The 13,862-nt window shown below is 51.5% G+C and overlaps 1 protein-coding gene across 4 annotated transcripts in view; it reads left to right on the top strand.

The window, feature by feature from the left end:
- Positions 1–13,862, top strand: part of BTBD16 (BTB domain containing 16) — a 42,939-nt gene that overhangs the window by 4,954 nt on the left and 24,123 nt on the right. For all 4 annotated transcript variants that reach the window (XM_073240254.1, XM_073240252.1, XM_073240253.1 and 1 more), the window contains exons 4-8: positions 467–540; positions 2,438–2,581; positions 5,911–6,000; positions 7,069–7,183; positions 12,961–13,030. In XM_073240254.1, coding sequence (XP_073096355.1) covers positions 467–540; positions 2,438–2,581; positions 5,911–6,000; positions 7,069–7,183; positions 12,961–13,030 — 493 coding nt within the window. The remainder of the gene's footprint in view (positions 1–466; positions 541–2,437; positions 2,582–5,910; positions 6,001–7,068; positions 7,184–12,960; positions 13,031–13,862) is intronic.

Genomic DNA, 13,862 nt, shown 5'->3' with positions numbered 1-13,862 from the left:
CAAAGTCTGTTGCTCCATTTTGAGATCATGATCTGAACTCCTGACCTTGGTCAGCTCTTCCCAGACTTATGACCCAAACCACCAGTGGGGGGCGGCCGGGGAGAATAGAGGCTGACTTGGATCAGATCCACTGCTCCTGGTAGATAAACATCTCAAAAGCCTTCCTAAGGCTGAGTCACCTGTAGCCACCCTCTCTACTTGAAGAGGGCAGCATACAGTCAAAAATCTCTTTGGTAAGGCCTAGCCACAAACTGAAAACTGGACTTAATGTTTTGAGCCGGCCATCAGACAGAGTTTACAGTTTATCAGATCAGACAAATGATGACCTGAGGAAACTACCAAGGGGCGAGACATAAGATTGATTAATGAATGCATTAAGGATGCTTATAGTGGAATGATATATGTTGTAGGTGGGGAGAAATGTCAGTATTAACTCTAGGATATTTTGTTTGCATTTTTTCTTGAGGCTTTGCATTTCACACATTCAGAAAACTTTCTCCGAGAATTTGCAGAGCAAGGCCATCCGAAGCGGGGAGGCAGGTGAGTTCTTGTCACCAATGGATTCAGTCAAAATGTCGCTGACCTCAGGAGCAGCTTCTGGGCTCTGTGGAAGGAAACCAGACCATAGGCCATGTCACTAGTCCATAAATTTCTGCCCACTCCACAGTGTCTTACATAAAATAGGTGCCGTAAATATTTGTCAAATGCATGATGAAATGATGAATAAAACCAAGCTTGTCAAACACATTTTCATATGCTAATGGTCACAATAATGACAGACATGCTGATGTAAATAAATACACTTTTTAAAGCATGGGACACCTGTTCTCTGCCCCTTAGCTTGAGCCAGTCATGACTTGGACATCACATCTGCACATGTCCAACAGGACTTTTTTGAGTTAGAATCAAGAACCAGACTAGGTCTGTCCCGCTGGAGAAAGGCTTCCTGGGCTCACAAGGAGTCTGGACAGTCAATCCCTTAATGGAGATTTTTGGGTGACGTCCCACCCCATGGTGTGGCTGCCTGAGGTCAGCGCCGCCTCCTTCCCAGGAGGGGTAATGAATTTCTTCTCACCTGTCAACTCTGGTTGACTGGGAGCCTTGAGGAGTCGTCTGAGGCCACATTTTGACTTGAGAAGGAGTTCTAGGGTTAGCGATGATGTCTGCCAGGCATTAACTGTCCTAAAAGTGGAAGTGGACATGCACCGAAGGGACACACTTCATCCACAATTCTTATCCTGCCTAAAATCACCCTCAAGGGTTAGGATTCTAGCCCAGCAAAACCAGAGCCAAGATTTGAGATACAAACTCAAGTTTCTGAATCCCAACATCAAGCAGTATGATAGAGCTTGTGAACAGCAGTATTAGTAGCAGGAGAGAAAACAGCAACCAAATGTAATGTGGTCAAAATAATGGCAAAGCCAAGAAATAAACAGATGGGGCTAGTGGCCCTCAAGGGCCTGTCCAGCTCTGAGATGTAGGGTTTTGGGGGATCCCTCCAAACACCATCCCTTTTCCTACCAGGAGTCTAGCCTGCAGATCCCCCTGCTCACAGCCTCTCACGCCTTCCCTGGCCTGGCATCCTCGGATCCTCTATCGCCATCCTACCCAAGTCTCCTCTCATTTTAGTCATTGATACTGTCCATGGTGACACCCCGCACATAAAGCCCTTTACAGTTTGCAAAGATCCTTCTTCACATTGTAATTTTATTTCATACCTGGGAGCTGGGCTTTCTGAGGACCCCTTTCCCTTGAGGAAAGTGAGGCTCCTGAGGAGTCTCCTCTCTGCTGATGGACCTTTTACTATATTGCTGTTGCCTCGCAGGAGGGCAATAATTAGGCACCAATAGCCCAGTAGTTTTCAACTGGGAACAGGGTAGTGGTATTAGGGGACATGTGGCAACGTCTGGAGTCATTTTTAGTTGTCACAACTTGGGGGGATGGGATGGGTGCTATTGACATTTAATCCGTAGAGGCTAGGGAGGCTGCTCAACACCCCACAAAGCACAGGCTGGCCGCTGCCACAGGTACCTGGCCCGAACTATCAACAGAGAAACACTATAATGGGGGGAAGGCAAGGGGAGGCCCCTCAAGAGTCCAGCCAGTGTCCCTGCCCCATGAAGCCTTTTCCTTTTCCAGTTCCCCAGGGTGGAGGGCAGCCCCTGGGCGTCTGAAGTCCTGCAGCTGTTGGTCTGCAGCTCTCTTGGATGCTTACTTCCTTCTGTGTCCTAAGTCTGCTCATCGTGTCCTGCTGGGAACCAGTAACACCTGGAGGCCCACCTGTGGTCTTCATCACTTCCTCCTGGAAGGCCTAGTGAAGCCGCCTGCTGCTTGCCGGCTCATAACTGGGATTGAATGGAGCGCATGGGAGAAGTGAACACATCTTCCAGTGGGGGTGTCATTGAGGCATTTGCTCAGCGCTGCTTTCTCTCTGCAGATGTGATCCTCGAGTGCCTGGGCTTCAGGTGGGAACTCCATCAGCCCCAGCTTTTCCAGTCCAAGACCTTGGCCAACCTTTACCTGTTGGCCCTGGCACGGGGTACCACAAGCCCACTGAAAGAGCTGGAGAAGATTCTGCGAGGTACTTTCTCACTGGCACACAGCACAGAGCCCCCCATGGCCCCTGGTCTGAGAGACCACAGCTTGGCGTTCACTTATCTGTTTGGGGAACAAAGTCACTCTGGCGGTTAAGAGTAAGGCCCATGGTGTGACCTCATCATGGGGTTCAACCTCAGTCTCCTCAACTGTAAAAGGGAATAACAGTTCTATGACATTGCTTTTGTAGGGAAGGAAATAGATGTGAAGTTCTAGAACAATGCCTGGCATGTATTGACACCCAGTAAATATCAGTTATTTTTCTCATAATAACCAGTCTTGTCTAGCCAGCTAAGACTGAGACTCTACCTACTTCTTTGGGAAGAGGAAAAGGGTTGCACTAAGTCTTCTGATAGGTTTTCTAGAAGGAAAGCATGGCCTGACATCTGCGGCTTGTTTGGCCCAGTATGCTGGTTAGAGGCTTACATGGGTAACAGGACATCATCTTCCCTTTCCTTAACTCCACCTCATTCTATAGAGTATTTCGGTCAAGTCTTTCTCTCTTTTTCTTCTTTTGTATCCTAATAATCCCCAATGTCCCACCAGTTCCTCTTCAGCCACACTGCCGACTTTCTCTTTAGGTGACGTAGACTGGCATGGCTTCAGGATGACTCATAAGCAGGTACCATGGAAAACTCAAGGTCTCTGAAGCCAGCCAGCATGCCCGTCAGGATGGGATTGCATTTCCAGGATGTGGCAGCAAAGCTCTGTTATTCCAGAGCCAGACAGGCTGCCTGAGCCCCCAGCTGCTGCCCCACCCTGAGCCTGGAGAGGGCCCGGCTGCCAGCCAGAATCTTCCCCGCCACAAAGCCTCTGAGTCAGCCCTTCCCAGCTGGGCTGGGAGCTGAGAGGGGCCTGCGGCATTCCCACAGAACGGTGACAGCCTTCACGCCCACTCGTGGTCTTCTCCCTTCTTCCCAAGCGTCTGTCACAGCGTCTGCAAGGGTGGGGCTGAGCTCTTCCTTCCCATCCCTGTGCCCAGGTCAGAGCACTCGCCAGGCAACCAGTTTGAGGCCATGGAGATCCAGGCAGTGAGCACATTGAAAAGCAAGGGACTCTGGAAAAGGAAAACAGAGTTACTGTTAATGTTATGACCTCTGAGGGTCTAGAATGGCCTCCCTAAGAAAGGTGGGCCCTGCTAAGACAGCCACTCTGATCCCAGCCCCTGCTCGAGGCTGGGCCTGCCTGGGGATGTCGCAGTAGGTGCAGAGCTCAAACCGCAGTGTCCAGACTGTCACAACTTTCCAGAGACTCCCCCCAAGCACCCCCACTGCACCGGGCTCTGGGACTCACATCTCCACGATGTACATCAGAAATAGTCAGAGCCATTCGTGTGCTTTTCAAAGCAGAACACATCACACAAGGATGGTTTGTACGCACACCCGGCAATTAAGGTTTTCGTGGTCCTGAGAACATCAGTGTGCTGGCCTGGAGTTGGCAGCAGAGAGTGACCGAGCCCGGAGTGGTGGGCTCTGCGGAGATGCAGCCCCCTCTGCTCCAGCCACCCTGTGCTGGCTGCGTGAGCCTGTCCCAGCTGTTGATTTTTTTCCCATTGAGCGTCCAGGATCAGCTGTACTCAGCAGGACACGTTTATTCTCCAGGAGAAAACCCAAGAAGCGAACATCCCTCTTTCACGGCAAATGACCCTCCTTGGTTTCAGAACACCTCACAAGCTCATGATCAAAGCACCACTTGCCTATCTGATTTTGAGATTTTACGTAAAAGAGAGGGAATGTTGCACTCTCTCTTCCACCCCTTCTGGCCAAGCTAATGGTATTCCTCCCTTCCTTTGACACAGGTTGAGTGCTTAATTTATGCTAGGCATTGTGCTAGGAATTTAGTGTCGGGAGACCAGGGGACAGACCCAAGCCCCAGATGCTGATAGAGCATGAGGAGCAGCATGGCAAACCATGACACTAACTCCCAGCTCCCGAGCGCCCACGCTGTGCCAAGCACCTGTGGGTGCTATCTTGCTGACTGCCCCCAGAGGGGGTAACTGGCAGAGCAGAGCTGTGCAGAAATCCGGGAGAGGAGAGTGATATCCAGAGCCGGAACAAGGCCTGGCACTCAGTAGGTACTCTAAAATACTTGCCGAATGAGAGCCCGGGCAGAGCCAGGTGCTGGGGGCTGCTGAGGGGGGGCCCTGCAGGCCCGCTTGCCTGGGGAAGCAGGGTTTCTCCTGGTCTTCATAGTTGCAAAGCGTGTCATACTTTTTGGCCCCCGACTCGTCATTTTTCTTTTACCTGCCTTGAGCTCACTAGGCTTGGGATTCTGGTGGAATCCATTCATTCCATTAATTTGGCTGGTATTTCCTGAGCCCCAGTGCATGCAAGCCTGTGCTTGGTGGGTCCATGGGGAAGGCATGGTCTGTAAACCACCCAGTGGGCCTGCCTGACAGATAATGAGCCAACAGCTACCTGGTGTGACAGCAGGCAGTGGTGTCAACGGGGATGAGCCTAGGAGGAAACAGAAAGTCATTTGGGGGGCAGGTGGGGGTGGGGTGCTGCCTTACACTCAGGGTCAGGTGGGCCCTGAGGCAGGCGGGAGGGAGCCCCATGACTTTCCTGGGGAGCAAGCCCTGAGGAGGCAGGTTGGGAGCCCAGTGAACTGGAGACTCATGGCAGGGCCCTGGGGTCACTGGGGGGGCTCATTTTGTGCTTGGGGTGTGGGGTGGCACAGGAGACCCGAGAGCGGTGCGTGCTGCAAATCACATTTTAGAACAACTCCGAGTAGACAGGGGAGCTGGTGGTGATCCTTCCCCCGGAAAACCTTTGTTCAGTGGTGAGGGTCCTCTGGAGCTCTGTGGGGCAAAGTTCCAGGAGCCTCCTGGCAGACACCCCCATCCCACACTCGTCCTCCCGCAGGTGGTCCCTGGGCTTCCCCCTGGTACCGGGTCTGTGGGAGGTGTTGGGGTGCGGAGAGGCCCCCTGCTCTCCCTCGGCCGCTCACAGCCTGATGAAAGGGGGTGGCAACGGAGCGAGAAGGGGAGGCAGGGGGTTGGTGATAACATCTTAAGATGCTGTGTGAGCATCAATTTCCCAGTTCTGACAGCCACAGAGGCCGTGCAGGATCATCGGGGGAAGCTGGCCAGGGGCCATGGAGGAGCTGCCCGTACTATTTGTGTGACTGCTTGTGAGGCTTCAGCTAATGCAAAATAAACGATCATTTCAAAACTGTATCCACTAAACAAACAAGCAAACAGAAACAAAACGCAGGGTGGTCGGTGCCCACATCACGGTTGTGGGAGGGTGGGGGAGCGTCTGTCTTACACGGTTCAACGTGACTGTCACACGTGCTTATCCCGTTGCCTTCTAGCTCGGTCGCCTGAGAAAGTCAAAGAAAGAACCCCAGTAAAGAAGATCATCATTTCCTTGAAGATCAATGACCCCCTGGTCACTGAAGTCGGTAATGTCGCCTGTCTTCCTCTCCTGAGAATGCCACTGCACACACGGCCCTCCCAGATTTTAAAAACAAACCACAGAACACAACTAACAGGTGGCACCCAGGGCTTAGTGCTTCCTTGTTAAAAGCAGCTGAGCAGCGCCAAGAGTGGAAGGGGAAAGAGGCGGGACAATTTGGGAGCATGGAATTAGGTGGAGGGCTTCTAAAGAAAGGTGCTGTCCTTGGGGGAGAGGCATGGAGGATGCAGAGGGGATGAAGCAACAGGCCCTCAGGCCCACCCAGGGGCAGCGCAGCAGCCCTTCCAGGGCCCTACTGCCAGGGAAGCGGCCCGCCCTTGCCCCCGGGCAGCACTTGACCCAACTCTCCATGCGGGCAGGCTGCCAGCAGCAGGGTCCTCCCCCCCAGCCCACCCTATCCTGGCCTCTAGAAACAGACTTCTGTGCCTGTGCGACAGCGTGCGGTCATGTGATTCAGCCAGTAGGGAGATCATCTCTTAAGGGCTGGGGAGGCCTGTTGTCCTCCCAGCATACTGGCCGCACGCGGTGCTCCCTGGAATCAGGCAGGACTTGGAATGGGCCGAGCCCCTCAGCTCCCTAGTCAGGGGAGCTCAGTTCCTAAGCTATCAAATTATCCTGGCTCTTCCCAGGAGTCCTTAACCTCTGAGAATCCCAGACCAAGGAAAAGCTGCTGTAAGCTCGGTCATCTCCAGAGAAAAAAATGCGCCTGCATGCACACAGCATCCCACACATGTTTGGGCAATCACCTCTGCACAGGTTGCGGGCCCCAGGTAGGGAGGGAAGCCCCAAGGACGGACTCTAGGCAGGCCTACAGGAGCATGCTTTCAGCAGGAGGTTGGTTTTCTTTGGCTTTATCCTCAACTCTTTTGGGGAGGAGCCGAGGTGGCGGGTGGGAGGTGTTTATGCCCAGGTCAGAGCGGGTGCATTTTCTCTTGAGGGCATCTCTGCCCGCCCAGCTGGTGGGCATGCAGCACCCAGGAGGGGGCGCCTGGGAGTGAGGGACCCCGGCTGCAGAGCCCCCTGCTGACGGCTCTCTCGGATGCTGCCTTCCCAGCCTTCGCCACGGCCCTGAAGAACCTCTACATGAGCGAGGTGAAGATGGACATGGACGACGTGCTGGGGGTCCTGGCTTCCGCTCACATTCTCCAGTTCAGCAGCCTGTTTCAGAGGTAAGGCAACGTGGTGAGGCATGGGGCAGGGGGGCAGCCCTGGGCAAGATGGGAAGAGCCCCTCCCAGCCCATTTCCTGGAACATCCCTCTTCTGTGCGCTAGCACATTTGGGGGGTTCTTTGCACAGAGCACAGCTTTGAGCCTGCAAACTGACTGAGACACTAATTCACACTGATGTGTGATGAGCTTACAACTGAGCCACTTCTCCCAGCAACATGCTCATTTTAACCAATGATTCTTGACTCACAGGAATGAAATGCAAAGGAGAGAGATTTCTACACCCAGGAGATCCTTTGCACGTGTGCAGAATGACTTCCCACGCACACTCAAACCATGTTTGCTTATCAGTCTTAACTGTGTTCATCTCTGGCTAAAGAAGCCTCTCCATTTAGTGTGCACACACATGGACTGACCATTTGGAGACAAATCCACTTTTCCCATCTCTGTCAGGGCTCTTTTTTCCCACTCATTTCAGACAGAGCCTTGCTTTTTCTTGTAAATCATATTTTTCTGTTTATAAATGTTACACACAGTCATTGTAGATCTTTTCGAGGTGAGAGAAATGCAAAGATTTTGAAGTCAAAATTTTCCATGAATCCAACTGCTCATTTTGGAGCATAGACTTTATCCTGAGTATTCAGACTGTGGTGGCCCACGTGGGTAGCTTATGTGCTGGGGGACCAGGAGGCATTCACCTTGGGTTGGCTAATGACACTTGTCAAGTCCTACTTCACAGGACTTTTGGGGGGTGAGAGCTTTGAGATGGAGCCTTGACCATGGTCAGATGCTGCTGTCAGCTCTTTGTAGGGATTACCTCCTTCCTCCCTGCAGCCTTAGGAGGTGGTATATCTCTATGCTCTCTTTATAGATGAGGAAACTGAGGACTTGAGAAGTAAGTAACTTGCCCAAGGCCGCACAGCTCCCAAGCAGAGCAGCCAGGACTGGCAGGAGGCCGAGGGTCCCCAGAACCTACACCCCTAACTGACACTGTCCTATCTGATTGCTCAGGTGAGATGGTACTGCCACTGCTCATCCATAGTCCTGCCCCTCCTGTCCCCCTCCCTTCAGTGGCATTTGGTCAGATGGTGTTTGCTTAGGGCCCATCACAGCTTCATCCACTCGTCTGTCCTTCAAAAACAGTTTCTTGGACTTCTCCGAGACAACAGGGAACAGTGAGGACCAGATAGGCAGGGTCCCTGTCCTCTAAGGCTTCCTGCCCAACAGCCTCCAGCGCAGGAAATGGGTAGAGTTGGGGCGGAGTGAAGGGCGGGGATTCCCAAATGGAACAGTCTGTGGTTTGTATGATTAATTTCAAGTAACATTGGTACCTATGATTAGAAAGAGCATTTTTTAGGACTTGTGTGTTTTTTTTTTGCCCCGTAATATATTCCTTTATCCCATTAATGCTTAAGAAAGGGTACGTGAGCCAAATGGGATTCATTTCCCTTGGGCTTTTTCAGGAATGTGTGTCTGATGCACTAACATCCTGAACACGGAAGTGGTATCTTATTGCTCTTCGATTTCATACATAATTCCTAGTGCCGTTCAACACAGGAGACACAGGGCAGGGGTGGTCTGCCTGGCTTGTTCTGCCCTAAGCCTCAGTTTCGTCATTTGAGAGAATGAATGAACTTCCCATCCAGATAGAGAGAGAGCATAAGCTGCTCTCTGGAGGGTAGGGGCAGGGGCAGGATCTCTCCTGAGGACCCTGCAGGTTTCAACTCACTTTGAGTAGAGTCCACACAGCCAGATTCAATCCCACAGATGTTTCTGAGTTGCTGCCCCATTCCTGGGAGGCCCTGAAATGCCTCAGGCCAGACCCTCACTCTGGAGCATCGGGAAACCTTGTCAGGGACACAGATGCCCCACGAAACAAGAGATGCAGGATGTGACTGCAGAGGACACGCTGAGTCATGGAAGGGTGCTCTGGCACGTCAGCATGGCCAGACCTGCAGGGTGGCTACTGTGGGAGGTGGAGACCAGAGGCTGTAGGCAGAGCCAGGTTGTGCAGAGTCTGGGACTCATCACGGAATCTGGCTTTGGCCCTGCAGTTGATGGGGAAAAGTCAGGAGTTTCCTGAGGTGCCCCATGTCCCTTCCATTGTATGTATCGCCCGTATTTGTCTCACAAAGCCTTGTGACACATACTTACTACTAAGTCAGAGCTTCCTTATACAGGACATTTCTGACGGCTATTGTTTGGTGTTGCCTGGGAAGGTATCTCTGACCTGAAAGCTGGAGCCAGCTTATCTCTTGGAGCCGGGCCCCCAGCCACCTTCTGTCGGTCAGCCTTGGCTGCCTTACCTCAGGTCCAGGTTCAAAGCCCTCTCTGGCCTTCAGAACCCTGGCCCTGGCTTATCTGTGGGGGGAGTGGTAGGAGAAGGCAGAGGTACCAGGAAGAAGGAAGCCCTGTAAATCAAAGCGAAGGGGCATAAGAAGAGAAGCAATCAAGGAGACTCACAAGAGGAGGTGGTTTTTGTGCTGAGCCCAGAAGGATTCTGGCTGTCATAGGGTGGGAGAGAAGGGGATTTTGGGCAGAGGAGCATTGTTTGACCAGTAAGACCCAATGTGGCTGGAATGGGGAAGGGGCATGGGAAGAAACGGGAAAGGCGAGGCAGGAGGTTAGGGTGAGCCCAGGCCCTGCGGACATCAAAGGCTGCCAAGATGGCAGGTTCTTCATTTGCCACGCCCTACCCCATGCCTTGTTTTAAATGCCAGAGTGAGGAGGGCTTTGGAGACAGTGAGCCCAACCTATTATTGCACCAATGACCAAGCCTTGGCCTGCCTGAGCTGATGGGTCTTGCTCAAGATTCTACAGATACCTGTGGTGGGGTTGGTATTCTAGGTCAGAGCCAGGTGGACCTGGCACACAGCTGGTCTGGTCTCACCTGCCTTTGAGTGGCTGATGATGCAGTTGGCAGGAATGTGGCAGCACAAGCCTCAGTGTGTGTGTGTGTGTGTGTGTGTGTGTGTGTGTGTGTGTGTGTGTGTGTGTGTGTATGGAACAGAAATGCCCTGGGTCACTCACTCTGAAAGCATCACAAATCCAGGTGTTGGATGACACTTCTGAGGTTATCTTGGCTGAGCTCTCAGCCAATGCAAAGTCACCCAGATGACCACTTAGATCTGATTCCCATATAGCCTAGGCTACCAGCTTTAGGGGATGAAGTCAGTGTGTGGAGGTTCCACCCAATGCTGTTCCCAGACTCTTGCATCAGATATCTGCTTTGGCACGGCTGGAATCATGGTCATTTCATGCATGCACAGGTGAGCTTGTGCCTGGATGGCCCCTGGCTGGGGAGCCTGACCATTGCAGTCCAGCCTCGCCAATAGCCTGACAGTGAGAAAGGAGAAGCACCGTGCAAGCTTCAGCCTTCTGGGGCATTAAATTTCTGCACCCCAACTCCAAGCCCAGCTAATTCTGCTTATGCATCTCCATTGGCAAAAGCCAGCACCTAAAGAACATGGTGGCCAGTGAGCAGTGGGACCTGAACTTCCCGCGTGCCCCATTCACACTCTGTTTCCACCTCTGCTGATTGGTAACCTCAGCTTACAGTGAGACCAGGAGCTTGGGAAGGAGAGGAGCATTGTCTCTTTATAGCAGTTATTTCCAGAGCCAGCCACAGAGGCCCACACATAATAGGTACTCAAGAGATGGATTTATGCTGAGAGGGCTGCTTCCTGGCAGCCTGTAATTTCATGGGGGGAGTGGTGGGAGAAGGCAGAGGTACAGGAAGAAGGAAGCCCTGTAAATCAAAGCGAAGGGGCATAAGAAGAGAAGCAATCAAGGAGACTCACAAGAGGAGGTGGTTTTTGTGCTGAGCCCAGAAGGATTCTGGCTGTCATAGGGTGGGAGAGAAGGGGATTTTGGGCAGAGGAGCATTGAAACTGGGACATGTTTGGCCAGTAAGACCCAATGTGGCTGGAATGGGGAAGGGGCATGGGAAGAAACGGGAAAGGCGAGGCAGGAGGTTAGGGTGAGCCCAGGCCCTGCAGACATCAAAGGCTGTGTGAGCAGGTTCCAGCTGGTTCTGTCAGCAGAGGAGAGAGCCTGCAGCTTGGGAGGGGAGAGAAGGCCCTCTCTGCTGTTAGCTGAGCCCCCATAGGCTGTTATGTGAAGGATGCCGTGACGATGCGGGGCTAATGGAGGCAGGGAGACCTGTGCGGAGGCCCAGGTGGGGGAAGAGGAGGATTTGAACTAGGCAGGGGAAGCAGGAAGGGAGAGAGGAGGAATCTCACCAGCCCATGTGCCTAGAGGTGACAGCAGAGGCTGGTGCTCACCCATACAGATTTCCACAGGACTCCAGACAACCCCTCCTAATGAGCATGACCAGTCTCACTGTGGTAAAAGGACAAGTCTAGGGTCCAAAGGATAGGTAAAGTGCCTTGGTCATGACCAGACTATGCATTCATCATTTCTTACCTTGTTTGAGTAAAGGCTTTAGGTGGCTTAAAGGAATACATAAATAACAGGGCACAAAACTGTGTAAGAAAGAAAAACAAGGACAAAGAGACTGAACTTGCATTAACAACCTGACCATCTGCTATGGGTGGGCCACACATTTGGCTCTGAGCTCCCTAGCAGCTAATATGAAAAGGGAAACCTGATCAGTGAAATTAAATAAAAGCAAACAAACAAACAAAAGAAATTGGAGGAGCATAGCTACTCTTGGTAATAAAACCCTGGGTGTCTTCATCAAATGACATTGAGTGACATAACGATCAATGTCCTCAATAATACCCACGGAGTAAGTGCAACAATAAATTTTATAATGTTCTCTCTCAATGTTAATAAATGCTTCACACCAAAATGCAACTCAGTAAAAATAAGTTCAGGGGTGTGGTTGGTTGGTGGTGTTAATGAGCCCACCTACCCCCACCCCCACCCCCGCTCTCTGCTGATCTGGCTTTAAGAATACATTTTAGAATATGCGCAAGAGTTACTAGATATCATGTAAGCCTTTGTCCACGAGCTGAGTGTATCTCAACTGAGTTTAGGAAAACCACTGAGTGATAATGAGTTCAAGATGAACTCTGTAGGAGCCCAGTAGCTATTTCTGGTGCCCTTTCTGATGAAGTGAACATGCCTTAAGAAAACTGTGCTGAAGAGAGATTAACATCAGCTATGAAAGCCGACTCACTGAAACTTTCATTGCCCCACCATCCACCTAGTGATCCCCACCACCAGCCCTGTCCACCCAGCTCACGTCCACCTTGGTCTTGCCCTCCCTCATTGCACTGCAGCCGTGCTCTCCTTGAGGTTCTGTCAAAGTACAGCACCTGCTCCTGCCTCAGGGCCTTTGTACATGCTGTTTCCTCCTCTCTGCATGCTGGTCTCCCAGGTCCTGGCCTGGCCATCTCTCTATCCTTCAGGTTTTAAACATCACTTTTCTGATCCTCCTCCACTAGGTTAGGTTCCCTCTTACTACGTTCCCATAGCACCTTGTGTTGAACTTTTTAACCCTTAACACAGCTGTAATAGTGAGATTACCCGTCTGTTTACTTAATGCACATTGCCCCACTGACCCATCAGTTTTGTTCTTTGCACCCCAAAAGCATCACCAGTTGTATGTGCTCAGTAAATAGATCCTTAATGAGTACACAGACCAAGTAGATGACGCCTATTCAAGGGAAAGGGCCAAGATTTTCCTCAGAATGTTGCTCTTTGATCAGAGATGAACAGGACTTGAGGCCCCTCTAGCAGCACTGCAATGGTCTGGACAGAAAGAAAACTTCTCTGAGAACAGCCTAGGGCAACAGTGGTTCTGTCTCTGCAGGTGTGTGGCCATGATGATGAGCGGACTCACTCCAAGCACCATCAAGAACTTTTACCTGGCCGGCTGCAAGGTGAGAACAGACTGGACAGAGTGCGTCATTCCTGGGGACCTTCAGGAGCACCCCACACTCTAGGATTTCACACACTAGTCTCTGTTCCAAAAAAAAAATCTGTCTAAAGGCACCAACTTAAGGGTACCAATAATTAATTTTGCCAAGTGAAAAAATTTAAAAATCTTTTTATTTTTAAAAGGACATTCACACTTAAAAAGAAAGCCGTATAATTAGGGGAGAAAAAAAGCATAACCTTTCTCACCAAAACATTAGCCAACCTTCAAGGACATTGGGGTTGGGTGAAATTCTGTCTCCCCTGGGCCTGGTCAGTGTGTCAGTGTTGAGAATAAATGATGTAATCTAACACTTCATTATCAGAGGAGAAACTGAGGCTGGCGAAGGGGAGCAACCTGGCCAGAGCGACATGGCTTCTGAGCTTCAGGGCTGGGTCTGAAGACCAGGCCTCTTGCCAATTCCAGCCTCCCTCCGTGAGGCCACCCTGGTCTGGATGGACACTCACACCGTGAAACAGACATGTTTGACACTAACGTTCGGTTCACACACAGTCAGCATGTCACAATGCTCTTATAATAGCGCCTAAGAATGTTTTAAATGCCTGTTTTGTCAAAGACAACTCAGTGACCTCCCCTTCACTCCGCCGGTCATTGGAACGTTACTCGATGGGCAGCGTCTTTGCATTCCAGACAGCATTTCTCAGCCACTCAGCCTGGGAAGGACTATGGCCCTGAGGACACGCGCAGTGTACTGAGACCCTGTGAAGATCCCCGGGCCCAGGCGACTTTGTCCACTTTCTCCAGACTAGCCTGAGAACTCCCCGCAGGTTATATAT

This window comes from Manis javanica, chromosome 7 (genome assembly GCF_040802235.1).
Source record: "Manis javanica isolate MJ-LG chromosome 7, MJ_LKY, whole genome shotgun sequence".
NCBI lineage: Eukaryota > Metazoa > Chordata > Mammalia > Pholidota > Manidae > Manis > Manis javanica.
Note: the sequence above shows the minus strand (reverse complement) of the source record. Positions and strands in the feature narration are given on the sequence as shown.